At 38.3% G+C, this 27,884-nt stretch overlaps 2 protein-coding genes across 6 annotated transcripts in view; both read right to left on the bottom strand.

Moving 5' to 3' along the window:
- Nucleotides 1-2,154, bottom strand: part of rapgef6 (Rap guanine nucleotide exchange factor (GEF) 6) — a 95,688-nt gene extending 93,534 nt beyond the window's left edge. For all 4 annotated transcript variants that reach the window (XM_066716888.1, XM_066716892.1, XM_066716891.1 and 1 more), the window contains exon 1: nucleotides 1,278-2,154. In XM_066716888.1, coding sequence (XP_066572985.1) covers nucleotides 1,278-1,346 — 69 coding nt within the window. In that variant the 5' untranslated portion in view covers nucleotides 1,347-2,154. The remainder of the gene's footprint in view (nucleotides 1-1,277) is intronic.
- Nucleotides 2,155-3,049: 895 nt separating this feature from the next.
- The window catches only part of fnip1 (folliculin interacting protein 1), a 28,055-nt gene continuing 3,220 nt past the window's right edge, over nucleotides 3,050-27,884 (bottom strand). Inside the window, exons 2-18 of one of the 2 annotated variants that reach the window (XM_066716894.1) lie at nucleotides 21,413-21,542; nucleotides 19,516-19,653; nucleotides 19,118-19,218; nucleotides 18,784-18,858; nucleotides 18,371-18,462; nucleotides 16,888-16,971; nucleotides 15,560-15,631; nucleotides 14,728-14,863; nucleotides 11,870-12,071; nucleotides 10,916-11,001; nucleotides 9,435-9,581; nucleotides 8,939-9,108; nucleotides 6,903-8,361; nucleotides 6,534-6,702; nucleotides 5,847-6,044; nucleotides 5,368-5,483; nucleotides 3,050-5,065 (exon numbers count right to left, since the gene is read on the bottom strand). In XM_066716894.1, coding sequence (XP_066572991.1) covers nucleotides 4,987-5,065; nucleotides 5,368-5,483; nucleotides 5,847-6,044; nucleotides 6,534-6,702; nucleotides 6,903-8,361; nucleotides 8,939-9,108; nucleotides 9,435-9,581; nucleotides 10,916-11,001; nucleotides 11,870-12,071; nucleotides 14,728-14,863; nucleotides 15,560-15,631; nucleotides 16,888-16,971; nucleotides 18,371-18,462; nucleotides 18,784-18,858; nucleotides 19,118-19,218; nucleotides 19,516-19,653; nucleotides 21,413-21,542 — 3,454 coding nt within the window. In that variant the 3' untranslated portion in view covers nucleotides 3,050-4,986. The remainder of the gene's footprint in view (nucleotides 5,066-5,367; nucleotides 5,484-5,846; nucleotides 6,045-6,533; nucleotides 6,703-6,902; nucleotides 8,362-8,938; nucleotides 9,109-9,434; nucleotides 9,582-10,915; nucleotides 11,002-11,869; nucleotides 12,072-14,727; nucleotides 14,864-15,559; nucleotides 15,632-16,887; nucleotides 16,972-18,370; nucleotides 18,463-18,783; nucleotides 18,859-19,117; nucleotides 19,219-19,515; nucleotides 19,654-21,412; nucleotides 21,543-27,884) is intronic. The other variant, XM_066716895.1, reaches the window with a different exon arrangement.

The following is a 27,884-nucleotide window of genomic DNA, read 5'->3' as shown; positions in this document are numbered from 1 at the left end:
AGGCATACAAGGACTTAGGAAAGACTTGATGGTGCTTGTCAAAAAGTCCTAGCTCACACCATGGAATTCCCTTGAATTTCCCCCTGAAGAAACATTCCTCCTGTTAACTCTCAACATACTGTGTTTACTATCACAATCCAGTGGTTTGCATGCTTTACACCGGGGCTGCTCCATTTATTGTCCTTCAGTGCTTCTTATGTGTGGGTGTGTAATTCAACCTCCAAGCTTAGCTAGTCATATAAAAAGGATATGAGTACAACATCCCCTACACCCCACCCAATATACCTGAGGCTGCAACCTTTACTGTGAATCATTTATAAAGGATTTCTTGCGTAACAGTCATGAAACAAGAAATCCAGAGCCATCCACACCTAGGGTGCATTTCAGAGATGTGCAGGTGATAAGAAACTCAAACTTCCTATGTTAATCATTTGTGCATCATGCCTTTGGAAAACTCTTTCTACACCTCACTGGTCTTGAGGGAAATATTGATTTTTACATTTTGATGTCATGGTCTGTTCATTTATAATGTATTAAAGTTGTGTTTGTATTATTTATTGGCAGACCTTATCCACAGCGACTAACAGGTCACACAAGCAGTATACAAATGCAGTAGTAGTAGTCGTTTGGAAGTTGAAAAATAGCCTTATTCATCCAAAAAGGGGCAGGAGCAATGCGGGGGTCATTAGGACAGCCTGCTGATAACTTGATCATGTGCAATGCCTGCAATACAGCTGTGCATTGCTGCGATTAACACCGATGATCAGGTGGGTTATTTAGTGTCAGCTGTGTGTGAACCCTCATCCAATTTGCATCCACTCGTTGGCTCCCCCATGCCTGGTCTCCTGACACACCAAAGCTTTGCTTTGACGGTAGGGACCCCCTATCTTAGTAGAAATGCAGCACTGACGGGGTCATAAAGTAACCCAAGTGTAAGAATGATACAAGAACATCTGGACGTGCATTAGTAGGCTTCAGATGAAAACCATGACTTGTTGATGTGTTAGGGATTAAATAATACCAGGACTCATGATGCATTTAAACCCAGGGTCCATTGCAGCTCAGGACAACTTAGTCTTTAAAGGACACCAGAGACGACATGCATGCAGTAGAACAGTCCTTTCATTGGACATATACATGAAAACCTTAAAATAGTCTAGTAATAATGGGTGGGGATAAGAAGAAGAAAAAGAGCCCGAAGCAATGTTTCAATAAAACACGAATGTGCATGCGTGTAAAGAACACATACAACAATGACTAAAGTTCATAAATCTTACCTCTCTGGTCCTCAACGAGGGGGCTTTTTTTAAGGCTCGTTTGAATGTGACATCCATAGAGGCGCTCATTGTAAATCCGAGACCCGTCCCCAGAAAAACGTGCGATCCAGATCTACTCCAAAGCCACGGCCCTTTCCCAGCATGGGACTGGATTTGGGATCGATGTCGGACAAGCCCAGGTTATCGTGGCCATGTAGCACTAAAATGCTCCATCACACGCCGGCTTCCTCCCTGTCGAGGGCATTTTGCGACTGGAAACCCCTGGCGATTGAAGAACAGAGGAAGAGAAACTGCTCTCCATATCTCCTCCTCCTCCCCCCCACAAGAAACTCCTGACACTTTTAAAGTTTCGCCAGTATCGAGGGAAGTGGTTTTGAGCTGCTAAACTGGCGAGTCCATCAGGGTCCGATCACCGAGACATGCAATACATACATCACCGGTATCTTCGTTTGTACGTAAATATATATATATATATATATATATAAATACAAACTTCGTCCCGCAGGAAAATGCATGCAACTAGTTATCTGAACCTCCAGACGCGTTCATCCTTTCCGCTGGAAATGCAAACAGCACACAAGTTGGGAAGTCCTTGCCGCGGCTGTGGTTGAGCACTGATTATTACACCGCACGTCCCCGTCCTGATCGCCGGAGAGGTGGAGTATGGACAGCAGAGGACAGGGAGTCTTTTCCCAATGCAGACCTCGGAGGCGGTCACGTTTTCGTTGGGTTTGAAATGATTCGGTTAACTTTATTCAGCGAATGAACGCTGCTTCGTTTGTAAATGCGCCATGGCGGGGAAAGGGGTGCTGTTTTGCGGTTGCTTTGTCCACTTGCGCTCCCGACCAGTTGTGTAATTGAAGTCCCAGCGCGAGCGCCCGTCTCCGCTCTCCCAAACCTCGCGAGAGTGGCTGTTAAAGGGACGGGATGATGTTTTCAAACCGCCTTGTCTTATCTATATTAGCCCCTATTTGTTTGTTTCTCCCTTATTTGAAGGTGAAGATGGGGCAGCAGAGCTAAAAGCACTTTTACCCAAATCATTTTTTTTTGTATGTAAGGGTTATAGAAGATGCAGTTCTGTGATGCCAATCTATAATGGCCATTTCTTGGTAGAGTCCTACTATAATATGTGAGAATTATTTCAAATGTTTCTCATGGTGTTGCTTTCTTCCTGCTCCTCCTCCAACACCACTTGCATCTTCATCATCTTCGTATTCAGAATAATAATGGTATAATATGATTAAGTGCTTTTATCATTAATGCTTTGTACAGCCTTTTGCCAGTATAGAAAGTATTGAAGGCACCCACATTTTCAAATGTTTATGTTCCGAATTGGATATTAACATAAATGGAAACTGAAATAAAATAGATAACCTATAGTGTCCAATGCAGTGTTTCATATTACCTTAAGAGAAAGAGTTCTGGTATTCTGCTCACAGGACATGAATACAACCAAAAGTGGACAAATACTTTGTTCCAATGGTCTTACTGTATAATTGCAGCACAGATGATAGCCTCCTTGTTGTGGTTTTAAATGTCATTTAAAAATACAATAATAAACACGATCACCTTTCCCACTTACATCACAAAGTGACGAAACTAAGGTGAAGCAAAATTGGGCAGGGAGGTTGCTATTAAATATATATGAATAAGGCCCAGTAGAATACATTATTTTGTAACTTACTGTAGGAGATCGGGAATGTTAAGAGACATTCAAGGTGGCATAGTAGAAAATAAAGTTATTAACATTTCTATTTAAAAACAAGACAATCTGAAATATATAACATTGGCGTTTTATTGCACAACATTCCCATAAAATTGGGAAATAATAATTCGGAAATACAATGCATATTCAAAGACATTATGTACAAAATAATGAAAACAGAGTATTTACAATTTACATAAACATCTTACACACCATACTAAATAATTTAACTATATAAAACTGTGTGTTTATATAAACATATATAAATACACACACGCACACTTTTTAAAAAGTGCTGCTTGTACAATACCATCAGCAGCCAAGCGTTCTTAAAAGTATAACAATAACAAGCTTGCAAATAAATCCTATGACATTTCATTTTCTGCATGCCACGTCAATTAAGACTTAAGTACATGACGTTACCTGCTGACATAATATGAAATAAAATGTGATTTAAACAGAAACCATGGTAGAAAACAACAGAAAACGTTTCCCTTTTAAAGCCACCCTTTGTATCTATTCCTTGTGATATGTTACCCTTTCATAAAATGTTAGCATTTTTGCCAACTTAAAAATGCACAAAAAGTTATTAATTTGTAGTGATTTTATGAAACACCATATCACTTTACAGTAGATAAAAAGGTTAATGTTTTTGTTTGTTGCAGGTATAATTATAGTAGCCATGTACTCTTTTTGAAGCATGCACTATTACTTAAATAATGTATCATGCATAGCAATAAAGCTATTAAATGTACTTCAAATTACAATGAAAGATACTTTTAAAAAAGTGTGCAGATGTCTCCTTTTTCTTTACATTCTCATGGTTTAAAATGCAGTTCAATAATTGGACGATTATTCCCACACAAAATTACACTAGCAATGTATACTATCGGAACAATGTACCTTTCTTAAAATGTAAGAAAATTTGACATTCAAATTTTAAAACTGTGTCATGGTTTAGACATATCTTTTAATTAACTATAAAGCACAAAGTTTTTATTGATTGTTTTGATATTTTACAATTAAAAAAAGGGAATCTAATTCCAAAGAAGCTAAAAACATTGCAGTGACAAATGTTCAGTGTAGCCCCCTATGGGTCTGAGGTAGTACTGCACCAGTGAGAAGGTCTTGGTTGCTGCTCCCTTTTTCAGTCAAAAAATGAAATGAAAATCTCACCTTACCTTTAAACCATTAATAACTAACCTGTCAAAGGTTATTCCAAAATGATGCCTATAAAGGTGGTATATGCAAGTGCAGTGCCCCTGCAGACATGTATTTATTCATTTATTTTCCATCCCTCATATTTGTTTTAAATCTGTACACATTGCTTGCATTGAAGCCCACTTGGATTCCTGGATTTCTGTAAACTACCTAAAACCTTTAAGTAAATTGGGATGATTTAATTTCTTTAATGAAGCCATTTAGCAGGCAGCTCCAAAGATTCCTCACTAAATCAATGAGCAAATCCACTCTATTCATTTGAATGATAGAGGGAAACAAATCCAGAAAAGGGAAAGATGTTGGGGGGAGGGGAGACATTTTTTCAGCACAGAAGAGCACCAACACTGTCCCTTTCATATAGTGGAAGACATGGAAGATGTAGGATTAACAGTGTTTATGTTTGCTTCTCTCTTCTCGTTTGTTTCATGTTCAGAAGAAAAGAAAAAAAAATACAGCTCCTATTTGGCAAGCTTGTCTGTCCATAAGTCTGGTGAAATGCTCTGAAGATGCACAATGACAGAAACACATTTGAATAATCAGGGGCAGTCTCCTGTCGTGGAAGGGTGGAGATTAATTTTGAATCTCTTGTGTTTGTTTTTCTGGCAGTGAAGCTGTCCAATCCAAGCCTCTGTAATGGTTTCTCTCTCTCTATTTCTGTTTCTCCCTGCTGAACTGCTTCAGGCAGACAGTAAGAGCCAAACAAGTTCGGTCTAGATTGTTGCCGCCGTCTTGCCCTTCTTACAGTTTCAAACTAAATAGTTTCCGTTTCTGCCTTTTGGCGATCTACAGCAATATCTGGGCCACGTGTGGAGAGTGAGTGCTTGCGACCGCTGCCAGCAAAGGAAGATCACTGGATTCGATCCTGGAAAGTGACGAAAAACAATGTAAATCAATTAAAAATTAAACTTGCAATTAAAAAAGCGGGGCTGATGAGTTTTGACAAAGGGAATGTATTAAAGACTATTCATAGTTTGAAGAAGTATCACATTGAAAAGTCCAGGCTATATGAATCCTCCCAAGTTCTTATTATTTATTTTAAATCCAGTATGTAAAGTTGATGATAGCCTTTAGGCCCAGCGTCTCATGTTACACGTATGGTTAATTAAGTTAGGATGGGTAGTGTTGAACGTTTTAGACAAGAACACACACGAAGGGAATTCTTACCCTAGTACCATTCCAAGCTCTTTCACATGCACTCTTGTCTGTCCTTTCAGGTATTCTGCAAGCATTTTACTTTTGAAATACAACTCCTGCAGTCTGTCTTCAAGGTGCATAATACACTGAGGAAAAAGTATTAAAACAACATAAATAATCTTCCATATTCATACAAATATGCAAACTTGAATACCTTTTGAGATAAACAGGGGAATTGTCAATTATTCTCTCCAGGCTTCAAGAACTAGAACTAAAAATAAAACTGAAGCCCTGACCTTTCACACAAAAAGCACTAGTGACATCAATCAGATAACATTTATTATTGTTATTTTAGAGTAACAGTGGTCTGCAACTTGTATTCTTTCTACTACTTCATATGAAATCAGTAAACAGTCACAAATTTGTAAAAATGTACAATTATGAGCCTTACGGTGCAATAAGGAAAGAGTATTAAGGGGAGATAACTGAAGCTGTGAAGTGAAACTCACAAAGTTGGGTGACAGTTTGAGCTTGTAAAGCTGCAGAGTGGACTGCAGTAAGTTGGAGATGAGGCTGGACACCAGGACCTCTTTGCCAAGTTTGTTCTCTGTGGCTCGTCTCTGGCTGCTGGCCACCTGCACCGTCCACTTATCCATGTCTGCGATAATGCAGACAGCTTCGGCAATGGGTTCATCCAAAACTGGATGCTGAAGGGAGGAATTGAGAAACAAATTATTAATAATCATTTGTATATATATATATATGTGTGTGTGTGTGTGTGTGTGTGTGTCTACATGTATTATGAAACTCATGGCTTGGCATGACTTACTGCAATACCAATGTGTTCTAAATAGAAACTAAGTTTCCAGTATGCAACGTCCAAAAATAGTAGCCATATCTCTGCAGTTTGCCATCTAACAAAGAACAAAGGCTTACAGAGGCTTCACATTCTTGATATTAAAATTAGAAAATTATAATATACAATTATTGTATTATTTCCCATAGGAAGCCAGCCTATTTGTTTCAACACTAGCACATAGCTCTTTAATCTTGTGGTCATCTGATTTATAAGAATCTTGACACTGTAAGGAAATAAATCTTTATTGTGACATGCTTGATTTATAGAACAAAGGATAGGTATTCATTGTAAAAATCACTTATCAAATGTATTTTTTCTGCAGTAAGCAGCTGCTTACCTGTACAGCATGGGCCAAATCTGCCATTAGGCATTGCTTAAGCTTCTCATCATTGGGCGTCCCATGCAGAACAAAGTCGGGGACATAGGTCGGACAGTATCCACCAAACAGAGACCTTCCAAAATTTGCAATGCTTGGCTTGGAGAAACTCATCTCAACTAATTTAGACCTAAGAAATAAATAATAATTAAAACAAATGATAATATTTGCAATGCACTGGTACATCTATTTTCAATATTGTTTTGATTTATATAAAGTGTACTTAGTATACGTCATTCCAGTTTTAATCCTTTTTAATTCTCTTGTTTGGGGGTATTCTTAATACTTTGAGAACCATTTAACATGAGTTAAAAAGGAGAGGACACATACCCTGGTAATGGTATCTCCACCTCATCCATCCATTCCTCCTGTTCCTCTCCATAGTAACTGCTGTCGTGCCTTTGGAGGTCGTGACCAGCATCCTCGCTCTCGCTGTCCCCCAGGGCACTGTCCGAGCTCTCGTTTCTTGGGATTTCCCACTCATTAAGTGGGGTGGCCTTTTTCAGGTCTATCGTGTCCCCTTGGGGGACGGTAACTGAAATTACAATTCCTCTGTCCTGGTCAGCAGAACAACTCCTACAAAAGCCTCCATTCATGACGTCAATTGAACCACAACAACATGTACTGTTGTCCAGTTCATTCTGGCCTTCATTAGTAGGGAAAACCCTGTCTTTCTTCGAGGCATCCAAAAGCTCATTCTTTGTTTTGTCTGAGCTGTCCGATTCCTCTTTATTTAACACATCGTCAATAGTCCGGGTTTCCACTGGGTTATCCTCATTGAAATACTCATCAAATAAGTCTATGCATATGTCCTGGGAGGGGGGGTCCCATTGTGGTAGAGTGCTGGCCACACGGGGCAATGTTTCCTTGGTCACATTGGTCTTGGTTTGGTCCTCTGAAATGTTCTTTGACCTAGACATCTGCTCACTGCTACCCTGCGGCTTCTCCTTCAGCTGCTTTCGGTGTTTCTTTATTTGTTCCTCTACTTTTTGCCTCCTGGATTCCATGTCGGAGTCTGGTGACATTGAGTCCCCGATCAAAAAGGTCACTTTAGTGGAAGGCTGCTCCTCGTCACACCTGAAGGTGGAAGACAGGTTCTTATCCGGTGGCTTTTTCTCCAGTGGTATTCCTGAGGAGCGGAACACTTTGATGGGCATGCTCCCAGCCTCTGCCTTCTCATCAGCAGCCCTGGCTTCAACGCCCGGCTCCAGCGCGGCCTCCAGCACTGACCCTTGGTCCCTCAAGGCAGACCCAACGCAGACTACTGTCTCCAGCTTTGTGTCCAAGCAGTGGTTTGTTGCCTTCTCTTTATATGGCTGCAGATCACCGACATCCTCTGTGCGGATAATTGGTAGAGTGCTTTTAGTAAACAAGGACTGGAGAACGCTGCTCTTCGTGCTTTGGTTACAGACCTTTTCCTGGCTTGTGCGGTCCATCCCCAAACACGCTCCGTCAGCGTACGTGCTGCTTTGACAGCCGTTACCAGAAATATATTTTTCTTCCCCGTCGGGCCTTTGAGACAGGTAATCACTTCTGTGTTTGTGCATGGTGACAAGAACATACTCCGAGTCCTCCACCTCCCCTTTCCGCAGTGATGTTGTAATGAGAGAGCCAGGCATGACGATGGCCTCGTCTTCGCCGCTTTCCACCAGGTGAGTCTCTATGAGCTCAGAACAGCGTATGAAGTAGGTGAGAAAATAAAGCAATCGCTGGACCAGATCCTGTCTCTTGCCCACCACCACAGTCCTAGACAGTCTGACTGGGGAACCAATAGCACCATATAAGTCACCTGGGAAAAAAAAAAAAAAAAACATATATACAATAATTGCATTTTAGCAATTTTAATTTAAAATGCAAAGGTCGAAGTTGTTATTTGTTCCTTCATTTTAAGTACTGCAAGCATCTTCTCATAAACAGAAGATGTGTGTGTGTCCTGCATCCTTGAGGATGGGTTTAAATTTAAATTACTCACAGAACACCCTGTGTCAGACATGCTTACACTCTGGTTATCAGATTTGTATTTTATATTTTTAAACTTCCTGTGTTCCCTATATCAATCTGTAGGACTTGACGACTCATGCTGCATTGCCTCTTTGTGCCACTAGATGGAGGTGTACTCTCACATTTCTCATTTTCACTTCCACAAATCAAACAATTTCAAAATATACTATACAACATGCATTATAATATAACCGGAATATAATTTCAAGTCAATAGTTTTAACTATAAATAACACTCAAACACTCAGCTTGACAAGAAAATACAACTCCTAATGCAGACAAAACAGTTGGGAGAAAAAAGGCATTCTATTAACCGCTGACACAATTTAATAATTTTCTAATTATACACGCCCAAAGAATATTCACCTAGCTGAGCCCACAGAGGGTTATACGGGTGTGTTTTCGCCAGCAGGTCCACACTCTGGGAGGAATGTTTTTCCAGAAAGATTTTAATGGGCGGTTGTCCATTTGGCATGACAGTGGGGACCCATGCCAGGTGGTTGGTGAGGACAGCAGTGAGGATTGCTGGCAGGAACCTGGAAAGGAGAGGAGGGCAGCAGTGTCAGCCATTTTTCTATATTCAATATGCTCTTACATAATCGACTGGATTCATCATCATTATCATCATCACCATCACACATTTCACTACAAGCATTTCACGGAATATGATCCACAAAAACACCCAGCGTCTCCTCTTCTCAGAAGTAGAACCTGCTGAGTTTACTCCATTCTTACACTGATACCAGCTGATAATAATCTCAAAATCTATACATCCATCACCAAGACTGCAATATTCCTACAATATTCCGGATTCATGACAGCACACGCTTCTGACACATCCCCCACTCACACAGTACTCAACTGGTTCTTTGAGGCTTGCTCCATCAGAAAGGCAAACTCCCTCATAAACTGCCCACAAAGATGGTTTTTCTCCGGAATCCCCGACATCATTGTGAGCCAAACAGGCTCCACAATCCGAGGCATGGTGTAAAGGTTACAGATGGTCGTCCTGCAGTGAAACAACAAGCCTATTGTACTGGACAAGAAATGCACAGTTCACAGTACTAGAAAGGGAGACCCTTGGTGGCAATTTATCATCTTGAAATTCCACCGCCCTATGTGGGACACAATCCTATTCAAAGTGCTATTACAAATGATAAAAGACAAGAGATCTGGGCTGTGACTGTAACAAATGCTTCAACAAAATGAAAAGCTTGATCTGTGAAATGATGATGTCTTTCTTGTCACAGGACTCTTTGTATATGTCTATGAATCACCAAATACTGTGATTAGATCTAAAATCCTTCAATTTAAATGAGCTGTTGAAAACTAAAGATTTGTTTTTTTCTTTAAATAACATCTAATGATTGACATACCATTCCACTGCTTGCAATCTACCCTGCACTATAAAAAGGCTTCTTAGCAACCATCCATCTCTGTAGTAAGAGAGAGACCTGTGACATCTTTGGCAGTGCTCTGCAGCCAGTGTAATGTCTAGCCTTACACCGAGCAGCTGTTCAGGTGAACTTCAGAAGCTATGTCGTCAATGAATTCCCAGTGGGGAAACCTCCTGAGCTGTACAGTACGCCTCAGCTATATTTTTTAAAGATCACTGGAGAAAGAACAAATGAAAATATTACCGACCTCATGTACAAATTCCTCCGTATGGAAATGTCAATTTGTAATGTATAAAAACAGCAATGATAATTATTGCTATCAGAGTTGGGTTAGGATTTTTGTACAAATTGTATTTTCTATGCTTTGTTAACCGTGACCTTACCTCACTAATGTCAAATACAGACTTCAAAGGTTATATTTAGCAATGAAGGTGAGATATTGCCCCATGCAGACAAATTCCATCTCATGGCACTGACATATTATTTACTATTCTGGTAGCCCTGACACTGTCTGGAACAGATAGGGTTTCCTCCAAGGGAGATCAGGTTGTCTTGGCAGGCGGCCAGCAGGCATATGACTGCAGCAATGGGAAGCCTTCCCTGCAACCATGTGAGCAGTGGTGCAGAGACACCCTCGCCGCTGCACGCATCTGAAGACTCTGACTCGCAAAAGAACAGGAAAAACAAAACCTCACCTCTACAGTTAATCCCCATTTTACCGTTTATTTTGGTTGTGTGTATATATGTATATAGCAGACTGTATCTGCATGTATCAGCCTTTAATAAATAAACACATAAAATGACTGCATAAAAAGGAACTTAATATGCCTGTTTTGGATTTCTGCATTCCTTAACGCAAAATCAGTTTGACTCCCTGACCTCGTATTTAATGAGCTGAGAGATTTGCCTCCGTCCCTCCTTCAATTATAGTAAAAAGGAAACTCACCTAAATTCATTCAGAGCATCTACAATGCGGCTGTAAGCCTGAGCTCTCTGACTGGCATCAGCTGACCGACGACTCATTTTCATTGCCTTGAAAACAAGAAAGCAAATCCCTTGTGAAGTCTAAATTGGATCTTTACAGATATAAAAGTAGAAAGAGTAATGCCAATAAACAAACACATACAGATGATATGGGTATTCATCAGCTATTGAAATGTGGAGTTTGACAGTGGGAAACAACACTAACCCTTTAAAACCACTTCATTACTGCTGATAGGAGAGAACATCTAGAACATCATTAGATTCTATTTATACAATATTCAGCCTATGGTTAAAAACCTTGAGTTGGGGATTACATTTTTTTTTTTAAAATATATATTGATTATAGATATAAAAAAATAATTGTATCCATCTATTTATATATGATTAATGACATAGCTCTGGTTTCGTATTTGACAGGACACAACTGTTCTAATCCCCAAACACATGTTTAAAAAGTTCTCATAGTTTGGGATAATCTAATCACTAAGACAATGTTGTAACACGGGCACAGGGACTATGGCTGCTTATCTAATAGTGAATTCCACAGTAAAAGCTCCGTAGATCCACAGGCTACTCTGGCTTCTGCATTTTATCCCCTCTCAGCTCAGTGTCCACATGAAAATGAGAGGAATTCAGTAACGTGAAACGAGAGAAAACGTCATCTTCTAAATAATAGCGATGATTCATCTGAGAAACATCTGCAGTTATAAATGTATACCAATAATAAAAAAAAGGGTTATAGTCTTAACTAGAGCTCAGTCAGAAAAAATAAGTGTTGCAAAGAATGCTTAATATCTGTTTATCAGTTTCAAGAAAGGGTTTAACTTCTGGAGGATACAGCAAGTAACTTCAATAAATAAAAACAAAAAAATATATATATAGAAGAAGAATACAACAGTCATGACAAAAATAATACCTGTTCAATTGCACTTTTGAGTTTGTTCATGTGACTTTCAAACAGTGGGAAGTGAGAGAAGAAGAAGTCTTGAAACTTGTTACTTTCCTCTTCGTCTTGTGACAGGAGGAAGATGACGCCAATCGCTATCTTTTTTTTCCGCATGACTCCCAGGTTTGGACCACCACTGTCATCAGACATATTAAAGCTTTCCTCCACTGACCTAGAAAATTGACATTATTATGTAGCCTATTTATTTTAAAGTATATTATATACACATATATACACACATTGCCTATAGACAGTCTATACACACTTTTTTGTAGAAAATATATTAAAAAATAAAAACTGAAATAACATGGTTGGATAAGTGTCCACCCCTTAATTTAGCTCAGGTGTAACCAATCACCTTTGAAATCACACACCAAGTTAAGTGGCCTCCAGCTGTGTAAAAGTTTAGTGATTTACATTATTTGAGGATAAATTAATCAGTTCCTGTATTTTCCGTCTGCTGGGTAGTACATTTCAAAGCAAAGACTCAACCATGAGCACCAGGGAGCTTTCAAAAGAACTCTGGGATGAAGTTGTTGAAAGGCACAGTTCAGGTATAAGAAAAAATATCAAAGGCTTTGAATATCCCTTGGAGCACAGTGAATATGATTATTAAGAAATGGAAGGTGTGTGGCACCACCAAGACCCTGCCTAGATCAGCATTTCCCTACAAACTGGATGACTGAGCAAAAAGGAGACTGATCAGAGAGGCTACCATGAGCCCAATGGCAACTCTGCAAGAGCTACAGACGTTTATGGCCAAGACTGGTCAAAGTGTGGATGTGACAGCAATATCCCAGGCACTGCACAAATCTGGCCTGTATGGTAGGGTGGCAAGAAGGAAGCCATTACTCAAGACAGCCCACCTGATACATTCAGGAGATTCTGTAGTCATGTGGCAAAATATTTTGTTGTCTGACAAATCTAAAAATCAAACTTTCTGGCCTATAAGTAAAGCGTTGTTTGGCACAAACCCAACACCGCACATCACCCTAAGAAACCATCCCTACTGTGAAGCATGGCAGTTCATGGTTGCATGGTGGAGATGTTTCTCATCAACAGGGACTGGGGAACTTGTTAGGACAGAAGGGAAAATGAGCAAAGTACAGAAAAGTCCTTGAGGAAAACCTGAAAGCTGAAATTCGACGAATGTTCACCTTTCAGCATGACAACGACTCAAAGCACACAGCCAAAGCTACAATACAGTGGATAAAAAACAAATAGGTTAATGTCTTTGAGTGACCCAGTCAGGGCCCCTCAACCTCAATCCTATCGAAACATTGTGGCATGTGAAGACTGCTGTCCAACAACACTCCCCAAGGAACTTCACAGAGCTTAAACAGTTTTATAAACAAGAATGGTCAAATATTACCAAATCTAAGTATGCAAAGTTGGTAGAGACCTATCCCAAAAAATGCACAGCTGTAATTGCTGCCAAAGGTACTTCCACAAACCATTAACTCAGGGGGTGAAGACTTATCCAGTTATGATATTTCAGTTTTGTAAAATTAATATAGATATATTTTCACAATAAAAACCATTAACAATGTGAAGTATGGTACTTGTATACATATTCTGTCGATCTGAGATATCCTATTGTTAACCAGCCTGGCACACCTCTAGAACGCTCACTAACACATGTTTAGTTAGTAACAGAGGAGATACAGTTCTGTGCAAACATTTTAGGCAGGTGTGAATAAATGCTGTAAAGTAAGAATGCCTTAAAAATAGTCATGTTAATAGATTATATTTATCAATTAACTAAATGCAAAGTGAGTGAACAGAAGAAAAATCTAAAACAAATCCATATTTGCTGTGACCACCCTTTGCCTTCAAAACAGCATCAATTCTTCTAGGTTCACTTGCACACAGTTTTTGATGTTTGGCACAAACATGTTGGAGAACTAACCACAGTTCTTCTGTGGATTTAGGCAGCCTCAGTTGCTTCTCTCTCTTCATGTAATCCCAGACAGACTCGATGTTCTTCTTTACGCTGGAGATAGTTCTTAATGACTTTCCCTGTATGTTTGGGGTATTTTTTGGGTATTGGTCCATTTTTGAAAACATTCTTACTTTACAGCTTTTTTTCACACCTGCCTAAAACTTTTGCACAGTACTGTATATACACAATGTACATAGGCCCTGCAAAGCATGTAGTTACTTTACTTTTTTAGAACTGCAAGTTCACTTTTTTTTTTTTTTTTTTTTTAATGAAAATATGATTTTTAGGTATTATCGGAGCGATGTTGGAATAGCACAGCTGATCTCTTTGGGAAATTGCAATTTGAAATGCTTAAACATCCCAGTTTCACAATGTTTTGAAATTCCTATCAGTGGTACTACTTAAAGGAAGCCGTCCTTTACGTCTGCTTCTCTATAATCTTTATTGATTGCACTATAATTCCTCTAACATTATTTAATTTACTGAATGTTTCTGAAACATTGTATTACTGTTTTTTTCTAAAAAAAAAAAAAATTCTAAATTATTTCTAAAATAAAATTGGTATAATATATATTCACACCAGAGCTAAACGTAGTAGAAAAGCAGTTTTTCAGATATGAATTTAAAACTAAACAAACAACTGATACAACCATAGCAGAGTCTGATTTCTTAAAATCAATACCCTAACATTAGACAAAAGTATGCTATGTTGGTACTAAAATGAAACCTCTGGACTATTATCTGATTAAAATGTTTAAAATATTGCACAGCTCATAACCATGTTGACAGACTGACTTATGCATGTATTTAAAAAGAGCTCAATTAAAAAATAAAAAATGTATTATAATTGAGTATTGTTATGAGTATTATTATCTGCAGTTCGTACCATCGTGGGAATACACCGTTCTCCAGGCTGGTGGTCTGACTGCGCAGCCAGCGTCTCTGGTAGCTGCTGGCACAGCTGCTGCTGAGCGAGGAGCCCGGGGAGGGGAACGGTGTGACCAGCAGGCTGCTGAGAGACGCTGCGGGCACAGGACAAAAGAAGCAGCTTACTCTCACAGTCCAGCACCAACCCATACAGCCACACTTAAAGATCGATAAAAGATGTGAAAGTTCACAGGAGGCCAAAGGAAAGTGATGAGGATTTAATGACAACTTGGTTTATAAATATCAGTGTTTTTGTGGTTATAATTTTAAGGATCTGAACATACGTTATAAAAAGTAAGGTTCCCCTAATGCCTACGATGCCATTAGATAATTTTCTATTCTCTGATCTATTCTAGGGTTTCTGGAGCGTTGACAAGATTCTGCACCTTAGTACAGCGTACAAGCATACTATCTGAAGCAGTCTTTGGACTGGTACGACTCAGTGAAATTAAATGCTTGCTTTCAAAACAAACATAAAATGTTGTGAGAGAACACGCCTCTCTCAAGAGAATGTGTTGATCATGGTAACCTGAACTAGACACTTACTCTTGGTGGCATTAATGTAAGGGCTCACAGTAATTCTTGCCATTAAATATTCTTGAATCCAAACCCACTGCAGTCATTATTACTTTATGACAACCACAAGTAATAGTTCAGAAAGAAAACATGAATAAGAAAAACATATGCATGCAATGTAATACAATCTGGATACTTCTATATTGTAACCTATCAATGTAAAACAATGTATTTAAACATCTGCTTGTTTTTCCTAATAAACGTTATTTCATTACCTGATCTGGCTATCCCACAATCTCTTTCTTCATTTTGTCCTCTGCCAGGCATGTCCATGGGATTACTGTGGCCTTGAAGTGAAATTATTGAGTCTTTTAGAAACTTGCAATCAAATGATTTCACCCAATAGCTAGATCAAACTCACACACCTGTGAATGTGATAGTGTTCCCATCACCAAGTCTTGAGTTAAAATAAGCACAAACATATTTGTTAGTTTTATTATGAAATCCAGTAAAAAAAATAAAAAAAAAGATTTTGTGTGTCAGGATGAACTTGTAGGAGCATCCATACATAAGGAAAATCAATTGTATGTGCTTATGTTTAACTCTAAACTACATGAGCATGCTTCAATTCCAAATTTGATTTGATAAACAAGATGCCAACAGTGATACAAAAGTAGAAAAAAAAAAAACAGAATCATGCAGTTAAAATATATAATAGTTTTACAAAAAGATTAAGGTTTTACAAAAATCTGTGTTGAATAATAAACCAGAATTGCCATGTAGCCAATTAGCTGTGAATTCTGAACAAATCTAAAGTTTTTTTGAGCCAAGACTTTCAAACAGCCAGGTGGATGTCATTTAAGATTGCATGGTTACATAGCACATATTACTGTGCTAAAAAACAACTTCAACTGTAAAGGACACACTCATACAATGTATGGTTTTTAAATTATTACTTGTATTATTATTTATTTATTTATTGGCAGACGCCCTTATCCAGGGTGACTTACAAAATATAAGCGCAAAACAAAGTGAAATTTTATGATGGTGTCCTTTTCATAAACAACATGCTTTGTGCCTTGACAAGAACTGCACACTCCACTGATGCATAACAAGTACGTTTTCCCAGTTAAGGTGCATTTTGGGTATTTGTTTTCATCCCTCTTTAAATTTCTGAAGCTTCCCTTTATTCTTCTGTTCATTGCATCTCGTGTGGCACAATTATTGGGATAAGAATATCTGACCTCAAAAGCTGAGATCAGGTTTGCAAATCTTCCACCTACCATGCCTCTATGGATGTTAAACATAATTCTAAGAACAGACAGATCTAAGACCAGTCTTCAACAATCTAGAGGTCTGTAACATAATTACCTTAGTCATTTGTTTAATTGAAGATAACAGGTAGTTACAGCTCTGTCACATATTGGCACACAACCGAGTTATTTGTTAGTTCAGTTTCTTAACTAAAAACCCACACAAAAATAAATCAAAGAAAAGAAAGCATAGAGATTTTGGCATTATAAAGAAAGACAGGTCACTGCAGAAGAGCTGCTGATGCCAGAGAAACTAATTGGGCAAAACATGCACACTGCACACTGCAAACCTGAAAAGAAAGAGGCACTCTTGATCAAACGCAGAGGGCCCTGCTCAGAGAACGCCCGTCGGGGGCTGCAGAGTTGTGAAAAACCTGGACAGCAAAACGTAAAACAGACGTGAACTGGGTTAGTGAAGCAGAGAAACATGACAGCGCCGAACACTAAACTCATAGACCAGCAAACAGGAAATAAAAACAATACGCCCTCCATAGAAGAACGCAGGTAAGATACACTCCCTTGAAGAAAATATATTTTCTTGAAATACACAAAAACAATAAAGGTAATGTCTTGAGTATGATGCATACATGTACAACAACCAGGCGTAGATGATATAAACATTTTACCTGAAGATGTTTGTAAATAAATATATTTTCTAAGGGATTAAACTGAAGCAGAAATAGAAGGCAAAACAACAATTTGGATTTTCTAAGGTTCTCATCTGGATATTGTGTGATTTGTGAATAGAATATAAATATATATATATATATATATGTTAATTTATTTTTAAAGAGACACCCTTAACAAATCCAATAAGTGTTTTGAATAGCCTTGCAATGGTTGTTAGAGAAATTAATGAAATAAAAAGTATACATACACTCACATATACAAATATGTACATATACACACAAACACATACATGCACATATATACAGATATATAAACAGATAAACGTGTTTATGACTAATTGTAACCTAAAGGGACAGGCCTAGTAAATTAATTGGGGCACTTCTAGTCTTCACATGAAAGGAAATGAAAATGCAATGCAATCATCTAATTGTGCTTCAGGGCTTCAGATGGAATAATAGGCCATATAAAAAGGGTATTCAACAGAGGAAAAAATCTGACTTGTTAAAATTAAGTGTTTGGTACTCTAATACTGTATTGATTTACAGTTAAAATGTCATCAAAAATGACATGATATATATATATTTTTTTTATTAAACATTAGCATTGATATTGGTAAATTTTAATCAGGGACCTCAACGAATGTAGAAATAGTTTGTTTCAAGAGTTTTATGTTGAGTAATTTAAATCTTTCACTAAAATCAAGTTAAGTGACAGAATTAGGGCAAAATTTTGAACTAGGGTCAGGATTAGAGTCCCTGCAAAACACGGACTTCTGTTGAGGTTAGGATTGGGTTCATAGGCGAAGCTTAAATTTCAGTGTTGTGGTTGGAGCTCATGCAGTTGTTTGGGCCTAAAATGGTGATCTATTGAAGGAAAACTGTTTTGTTTGTTTGTTTATTTTTGGCAAATCTAATAGAGGTAAAGAATTCAGTAGCAGAATTGATATACAAATGTTGTAAAATATTTCCATCTCTACTGTGAAATCTTCAGTTTTTCATTTATCTAAAAAAAAAAAAAAAAAAAAAAAGAAGAACCCATCACACTAGCAAACCAGAATCTAATTCCAAAATGATGATGATGATGGTTTTATAATAGGGTGTCTTCAGTTGACAGTCCAGTACAAGTTACTAAACCTCAGGTTACCTATATTCCCTAGGAGGCCGTTCACCACAGTGTTCTGATCTGGTTTTAAAGCATTGGAATCTTGATTGATGAACTCAAGGCTGTCTTGCAATCTACAAGAGAAAAGAAGTCAATCAAACATCTATGTTTTGTTCTCCAAAAGTGCCACGTAATCTACAACAATACAGCAAACCACTATAAGCACTCTACAAAGAAACACAAGAATAAAGCTTTTAATTTATTTATTGTTAATCAACCATCGTATTTGTAAAAGTTTAAAAACTAAACAATTGGCCACAAACTGGGTTTGATCAATGAAAAAAGCAGATTATAATTACAAATGCTACAAGACACTGTATTCAAAGATTCAAACTTCATTGAACAGTACGGGGAATATTAATGTGTCAATGAAAATTGAGATGCGATAAACTCACGTGTTAAGGCTGCCATAAACACTGCTTCCAGTCCGGGCTGTAAACACTTTGCTCAGCATCAGCTGAGGAGGGGAGCTATAGACCCAGAGAAAGGCTATTGAATAATGTGGTAAGAACTGATAAAGACTTCAGTCACAGAGGTCATCAGGTCAATAGGGAATGTAGAAAAGCACAATCTATTAATTTATTTTTTATTGAGATGGCAGCTGCACACCTACATTGCATTTATAATTTCACATAACTGTTTTTCAATTCCAATTTAAACCTAAAGTATCCTTCTGAGAAAATGTTTATTCCCGTTTGTAAATGTACCAATGTTTTCAGTAAATCTCACCGTATCTGATGGATTTTAAGGGTGGATCCTTTGTAGCTCATCGCCACAGACCCGAACATCATTTCCCCCAGCATGTTGGCATCAGATGAACAACGGGAGCCCTGGATGTTAATCAGACAGTGAATCAGAGGGGGATATTGGATGTGTGCAGTACAATATATATTAAATTCACAAGACGTTTGCACATCACTGAGTAAATGCAGGAAAGCTCTAGACAAATACATCTCCATACTTTTGTCATATATTTTCCTTGTTTTTATCCAGTCAGGTCTAATTTCTATTATTCAGGCTATGGGAAAATGCACAACGCAGTTTCCTTCTCCGAGTCCACAGGTACACATTCCTGGTCTGCACCCAGCCTGTGTCCCAGAGGCCGGTACGATTGGGTCAGTGCTCACCTGGTATCGGGAAGCCGGCTCTTTTGGCTCCGAGGCCGAGGAGGAGGAGGAGCTGTCCAGAGAGCTGGAGCTGCCGCCGGCGGGCCTCAGCTGACAGCACTTCCCGAACATCTTCACCTGGGCATCGCTGCAGAGCTTCTGAACACGAACATGAAGCAGCGACAGCAGAGCTACATTACTCTCTTTCTCTTCCCCTTTCTTTACCCCTCACACTTGGAATCTCCAACTGGACAGCTTAGCCCAACGCTATGATTGTGCGCTTCCTCAGCAGGGATGAGACACACCGCACGCAGGTCCTGTTGAGTGCATGTTGTGAAGGTCATCCACTTGTTTTCACACCGCAGGCACCGAATGCCCACTGCCGAGCCATTACACCAATCAGAGGATTGCCATCCAGCTGGCACTGCTAAGAATCTGGGAGCTCAAGGGAGCTGCTTGAGTGCCATGACCCGAGGGTTGTCAGTCTGACATCTACCCATCACTACTGGGGACAGTGGCCCTTGGGTTCTCCTGGCTTAAGTCCAGCTGGGATTATAGAGCAGCTCAATTCTAGCTCTAGGATGAATCCTGCAGACATGGCCAAGGCAGCAGGCTAAAGTACTGACATGCCATGAAAGGACTCTTCAGGGCACACTCTCTCCATGAGGGAGTGCATTGATAATAACAACCTAATATGCAATCCAATAAATAGTTTTCCTCAATATTGCTATTTTATCCATATCTAGTTGCAATTACTTTGTATTGCTTAATTTTTAATGGCAATTATTTTCTATTATGTAGCTCCATGCAATTAAAAATGTATATTTTTTTTTATAAGAGTTTGTTTTTACAATATCTGCCTCCTTTCTTTGCAACTTAAAGGAATTAAGATCTGAGAGGTATTACTGAAACGTGGTGCAAAGCTAAAATAGAAATTAATGTAATTTAGTCTTTAATGAACCTGCCAAACAAAAAGCCATGCTTTTTGGCACCCAAACATGAATTCATTTTAATTGATCCGTTTACGTATTAAAACAAACGATAATCTTTCACTTGCACTGACACACCTGTTGCCCTGTTAAAGTGTGTACATATACAGCACAATTCTCCTGCTGTAGAAGGCAAACATTTATGTGTCGATGTGGAATTCGTGCAGTGCCTTGCCTTGCTAATGGCTCACATCAAACAAATGTCTTGTCGTGCCCTCACAGAGTACACAAAGGCTGGGACATGTGAATAGTAATCATATGACTTTCCCTGGAACTCGTGAGCTGGAATTGCTCACTCTCCCTCCCTCCCTCCCTCCCTCCCTCCCTCCCTCTTGTTTGCGGCCTCTCTCAGTGGCGCACGCTCTCTCTCTCTCTCAAACACACACAGGACAAACAACGTCTCCAGCCAAACACTGTCATGTGATAAAAGCCACACAGACTGCTATCCAACCTGACATGGACTTTCACCACCACAAACAGCACTTTTTACTTAATTGGATTGTGATTGTTTACATTTGCAGGTCAAATTAACTCTTAAAATCACGATAAACACATTCTGGCAAAATATACTAAAGGAATATATTAAAAGAACCTACATCTTCTAAAAGCTCAATGTTTTTAAGGGTTGCAAGTGCATACATTCAGAGCACAGGTCACCAAAAATAACTTCATGTAGAAATCCATGATATGCAATGACTAATATAGATATGATCTAAGGAAGTAACATGTCATGTGAATTTAAAAGAATGCAGCCACAGTTAGTTTCAGCCATTTCCATTACTATAGGAGATGATAAACCTTCTGACCTGCTTCTAATTAAATCCTAGGAATTTTACCATTGTTTTACCACTTTTACAGTACCTTGACAGTAGTAAAGGGTCAAGCAAACCAATATATTGTGTTCGATTTAGTTTAGATTCATTTCTCACCGAAACAGGTGTTTCTTCCGTGTTCTTCTTTTTGGTGTTGGAGTCAAAGAGGACATTTCTCCCACGTCTCTCACAGTCCTGATACACTATCAGTCTGATCTGGCTTGGTTCCAACTCCCCAGAAGGCCAGCTAAAACGTAAAGTTACATTGATTTTGTTGCCATGAATGACATTGTCCCCATGTAGTGTAACAATAAATATCTGACAGTCACCAAATAATGTATTTTTAATTAAACAACTTAAACTGGTAATAAACAAAATGATAATCTACACAATAGGCATTATAGGGTTCATATAATTGTATCCACATACATTTAATCATGAGTATCACAAGTTATTCACAGTGCAGATATTTTGGGAGTAAATAGTGCCTCAAAAGATTATAGTCCTCCAATATATATATATATATATATATATATATATATATATATATATATATATATACACACACACACACACACACACTATCTTTTGAGGAACTATTTATGTCAGGTCTACAAATGAAAACAAAAGAAAGCAAACTAAAATGTTACTGAATAATGCTGTTGAACAAGGTCTGTTAAACTTTACTGTACAATTATTGCATTTTGCCAAACTATAGCTCCATCTCTAAGAACTTCCACTAGACGTGCACAGTAGCAAAAGGCATTCTAAATTGTAAATCGCATTTCCCAGCCTTATCTGATAGTACTGCATATAATTGGAAAAAATGAGAAGTATCATGAAGGAAAGTATTAAAACCAAAAGACAATTGTGAGATGTCCGTTCTGTAAAATGTCTATTGATATAACCCCCGAGTTCTGCTACTCCCAGTGAGAGTGACGGCGGTTTTACAGTCTGTGTTTACTGAATGAGATTAAGGGTGCTGACAGGGAACCATAATGTCCAAGTTCTCAGTTATTTTTGCTCTGCAGAGTCTCTGCTCTTCTGAAATGTGGCTTATGCAAGAACCACCCCTGTACATAACAGAGCTGCTGAACCATAAACCTCATTAACGTTTCGACATCATAAAGCCACGGCTGGGCAGGTCACGATTTATCAGAGCTATTCCAGCAATGCAATATGAAATTTCAAACGACTAATTTGCATACTGAACGAATAACTTCAAGATTTTAAGAGGAACTCTGCAGTGAACATGGATATAATGTAATTTGTAAGACAGTCATTCACTCTCCTGTTCACAGTGCAGACAGCATGCTGATGTCTCAATATATTGAACTGGAAGTTACTCTATTATTCTTCATGCCAAAGTTAGATATTAATTCTTAATACAAAAATCTATTATATATTAAAGAAATTAAAATATTGTCATTCATTAATGAAATAGGGTTGTTCCTAATATTTGTTAATAAGTTGAAGAACATCCTTAAAAACAAAACAAAAAACAAAAAAAAAGCTCTTCAAGGTTAAATGAAAGCAGGTTACTCTGAAATAATTTAGCCTAATCACTCTAATGCACATTAATGAGATACAATTCTTTCTAAAACACAAAGCCTTTGCTCAGGGCACTATAAGACACAAGAAACAAGAAGCAAGGCATTACAGTCATTTTAAATGTCTTGACAGGCAGCTTCAACTCCACGCCGTTTTTTTAAACAGTTGTAGCCTATCCATAGTACAAGTCATAGGAAGGCCAGAGGGCCTGCGACATTTAAGATATGTGCCAGAAGCAGTGTTGTTCCAGAGATCAGGGATGCAGAACAATCAACTTAATACTGATTTCTTTAAGGGACGTTTTCTGATTTTGGTCCTCGACTTTGAATGCAAACTACAAGATATCAGGTGACATTTAAAGTGTATGAATCCACACAAGTTTCAGAATGTTGTCATATAGTACTATATACAGTCAAAGCTTGGGTTAATGTACTGTAGCTGTAAGTGCAAGATAATTTTCAGAATGTAACCACATTCTAACAGTTTCAAGCTAAAAATGAACATACTTATAATAATAATATATAATAAGTATTAACACAACAGTATTGTGTAAGAATCAAAACAAGATTACATTTTACATAATGTGGAAAGGGGAATGGGAATGTACGTGTGTGTGGAGGGGGGATTCAAACATTAATAATAGGGAAAGTGAGAACTCATATTTGAAAAACAGTGCTGAACTTAATTTCCCTTATGAATATAAGTGTCTCCAAGGCAGCAAGTGAAACGGTCACATGCAGCAGGTGGTAGCAGACAAAACATCAATGCAAGTGTATTATTTCCAATAGAATGACTATGCTACTCATAGCAAAATGGCACAGATATTTTTATGCTTCTGTTGAAGTACTATTATTCCTCAGGATTTCTTATTTCAGTCTACGTACCTTGAAACAATTACATTCCAATAAGCTTATCAAAATAAAATCTTTAAAGTGCATGAAAAAAAGTGAATCACAAAGACAGAAGACACTGAACTATGGACAGGTAAACCTTAAAACTTAAAGTAAAAGTGATTTTGTGTTCCAGAAAGGCTATCGACACTTTCAGGATAGGATGCACAGACCAACCATTGAATATCCGTCAAATCATCAGATCTTAAAGTCAAAAAATAAATAAGACATTTTGTGCCCTGAAAAGTTTGCTTATAGACTTTAATACACAGTAAGTAGTTCAACATCTGATTCAATCAAACCTAATGGATTCTGTTTAACAATAGAACAGTGCAGTAAATAGCAATGACAGCGATACTGAAATTGTACATACTAGTACCAAAAAACATTGCTTCCCTATATATTGTTCCTCTAAATTCCTTCCTTTAAACATCTCACTACACAGTTGTTATAAACAATCAGATATTTTACCAACACCAAGATATTTATTTAAAATTTAAACAAGCAACAACCTTGCTTAAATTTACAGGATACCTGGGCATCATTGTTCATCTGCCAGTCTTTTCCCAATCTCAACAAGCCCCTCTCTTCAAACACTCTCCACTGCTAGCTAATAATAGCTATGAACTAAATTCATCCAAAAACATGAGACTGTCAGGTGACATCCAGAGAGCAGTGGACATGACTCGGACAAAGGAATTTCCATGCTCCCATGTATACCGTGCCGTATCCAGTTGACAAAGGAGGAGGACAAGGGAGGGCTATCTTGAATAAGCCTTAAACTCTGTAGTTATAGAGGCAAATCTCTCTTCATATCTGCTTTCCATTCAGTACATCCTGCACAGCCAGAGAAGGAGATGGGTGTGGGTGGTCTGGGGCTGAATCGCCCAAAAATAAACATAAAAAGGCAGTGCCCTGTTTGTTTGTTTTCCAGGCAAAGTTAGTATTTTTCCAGTGCAAAATTCCTGGTCACGAACCATCCCTCCCGTCTAATTCTGATTTGAAAATTAAGCCCTGCCATTCGGTGCCAAAATAGTCTAATCATGCTTTCTTCTCAGCGAAAGTCGACACTCGCTCACCCTCCTGGCCACAGCCCCCCCAGCAACTGCGTCTCTGGCAGAGAACACCCTCGCTCAACATTCGTCTGGACTAATTACAGATCTAGTAGATGCCAAGGGACAGAAAGCGACCCTTCTTCACTATGCCAAAGACAGATTAACGGTTAAAATATGTAAGAAATACATAACGTAATACTAATATGAAGCATTCTTTAAACACTAAGTGGTCTGCAGTGACTGTTGCTGACAAGTGGGACCAGGCAAGCAAAAACAAACAGGCACCAAGTGACAGCATGTGATCTGAAACAGTCAGTGGCACAGGACTGCCCTGAAACTCGCCCACCATACCTCATACGCAGAGAAACACTCCCTTTCCAGACCTGCTCTCCTGAGTCATCACAGCCCTGCACTGGGGTGTTTCTCATCTTTGTTACAGTAAATGCTACTACTGTTAGCATGGTCTAGCCCTTGGCCTACAGTGCATGTTTATGAAGATAGCAAATTGTTTCCTGTTTGTATGACCCAACATTGCATAGGTGCCAAATTTGTTATAAAGTCCTGAACGTCATCTTTGTATGAGACCTGTATTCTTGAACTGTATTTTATGGTTTAAAATGGGCAGATTCATCATTAGAATTTTACTGCCATAACATAATGGCACGCTTCAGTGATATGATGGTCAGAAATAGCACGACAAAAACTTTCCTAGAAACGAAAAGGTTGGAAAGGGGAAAATACTAGATTATGATGTCACATTTTGTTAGAGGAGTGAAGCAAAGACACTGATTCTGGCTCAATAACAAAGTACATGTTTTTTTTTTTCAATTCAGATAACATTATTTAATATGTAATCTCAATTGAAAAAAAAAAAAAGTACTGTTATTGAGCTAATTTACAGGACCTGAAACCACACTTAAATCTTCACTATCTAAACACATATTTGATTTTTTAAGAAGTGTTTCTATTCAGCAATTTCCTAAATCCTTTCATTGCATCTGTGTGCCTTTTCTTTTCATAGCCCACCCGTCTTGTTCATTGGGGTAGTTTCAGGCTGTGACTTTGGCATACCGTTATGTGATGTATTTATACAAGTGCAAAGGAGAGACGCACCACAGAGCATAGCAGTGTAAAGAGCAGAGTTGAAATGTGGAATCGTAGGGTGATGTACAACCTGCGTCTCTCCCAATCTCTCCTAGGAATGCCAACATGTGGGTACAACGTACACTAAAGCAGATGACAGGACTATCAGAGGGACCACACAGATTACTGCCATGCTCACTGTGAAGGCCACCGCTCACAAATGATGAAGTTGTGAACCTACAGATACAGTGTCTCAAGAGGGAGCTGGGTAGGCACTAGAGTAGCCCACAAGACAATCAGCACATTATCCTGCCGATGAGAAGCAATTAGGATGTGTAGTATGGAGGCAAATAAACAGGCCAATAACAATACAAACCATGCTACAAAGGCTAAAAGCCATACCTTGTGGTTTTGGGGTTTGTTTTATGGTTAAGGTGTTATGAATGACCACTCCTTCATACAGCTCTTCCTGTTATGATTCACATAATGCAAAAGAGTTACACCCAGATAGCTACTATACACACAGAGGGAAAGATATTCATAATATTCATAATAGAAGTAGCATATCTCATAATGAAGCTATATGAATTCTGAGAGCATAAACAGTAAAATCTGAATTACTTTGACAGGGGCACAGGATTGCCACCATATGAGGTTAGGTAGACAATCTTCAAGGATAAAACGGATTTAAGATTAACCTTCAGCAACTGATATAGACTTAAAAGGGACACAAAGGACAAATACATTGTTTTCTGATTAGTGATAATCTCAACATGACCTGTGTAAATAACAGCAGCTGAAACATTGAGAATAAACTGATGGAAGGCAGGTTATATAGTGTATACACAAGTATTTTGCTTGATAAACACATCACTGTTGCTTATGTTTTTAATCTTTGCATCACATGATGGAGTCACATTGTGGTGTGGAGGGTACATTAAGTAAACAGTTTTTTTTGTTGTTTCTTTCCCTGAGATTATCCAATTACAATGTGTCACAATGTTTCAAAAGCAGGCGATCCATCCCATCCAGTCAGCTTGGACATTTCACCTCAATCTGATTCCGACAGGTAACCTGAGTAACAACATTACACTACTATGCACCCTCCCAGACACAGGTACTGTAAACAAACAAGCAGATGATGCTAGAAAGATTCCATTACCCTCCAATGTTGAGAACTAAGGGGTATGTATACTACAAGCAGCGTACCAGTACCTTGAACTATTCATGCCATTCTCTTTCATAAATACAATATTTGCACCATTTGTTTACATTTATTATAATAATTATTACGTTAATCAAGTTAATAAGTTAATCTGGATACGTTCATCAAACATTAGCATGCATGCTTCAACTAGACAGGATCGGAAATGACAATAATCAGACATTTTCCATCGTGCATTCTTTATAAATACACAAATGAGAAATACCTGTGCAAATCACCTATTTTATGAAGGCTAATTTTTGCCGTCGGTTCAGACAACGTGCTCGTTGCTTTCAAAGGATGCAAACCGGCTTTTAGAACAGCTTCCACTAATCATGGGAAATCATCACAGCCAGGGCATCAAATGTTATCCTGTTACAAGTTCATTTAGGGATATTCCTAAATTAGGGCTGTGTACAGCCATGGATAAACTCCAACAGCACTGATACCACAAGCTCATTTACAGGTGCTTTAGTGTCTGCCAATGTCGGAGACAAACAAATACTAGAAAAACACATTCCAGCTTCATTTACAAAGCGTAGAACTAGGTAAATAGATTACACTACACTAAACATTAAAATTGCACTAAAACATAGTTATGTACTGCTATTCTTACACAATATACACTACATTGGAATATGTACAGAAAAAGCTGTATATTCACTTATCAACACACAGCATAGTGAGGATCAGTGTGCTCCTACTATGCTAATTCAGATTCAATAAGATTCATTCAAATAGCAATTGCATAGATAAACTGAATGAATGATTTAAAAATATATATTTAAGCAAATGCATAAAGCACC

This window comes from Amia ocellicauda, chromosome 11, assembly GCF_036373705.1.
Source record: "Amia ocellicauda isolate fAmiCal2 chromosome 11, fAmiCal2.hap1, whole genome shotgun sequence".
Taxonomy (NCBI): Eukaryota; Metazoa; Chordata; class Actinopteri; order Amiiformes; family Amiidae; genus Amia; species Amia ocellicauda.
Note: the sequence above shows the minus strand (reverse complement) of the source record. Positions and strands in the feature narration are given on the sequence as shown.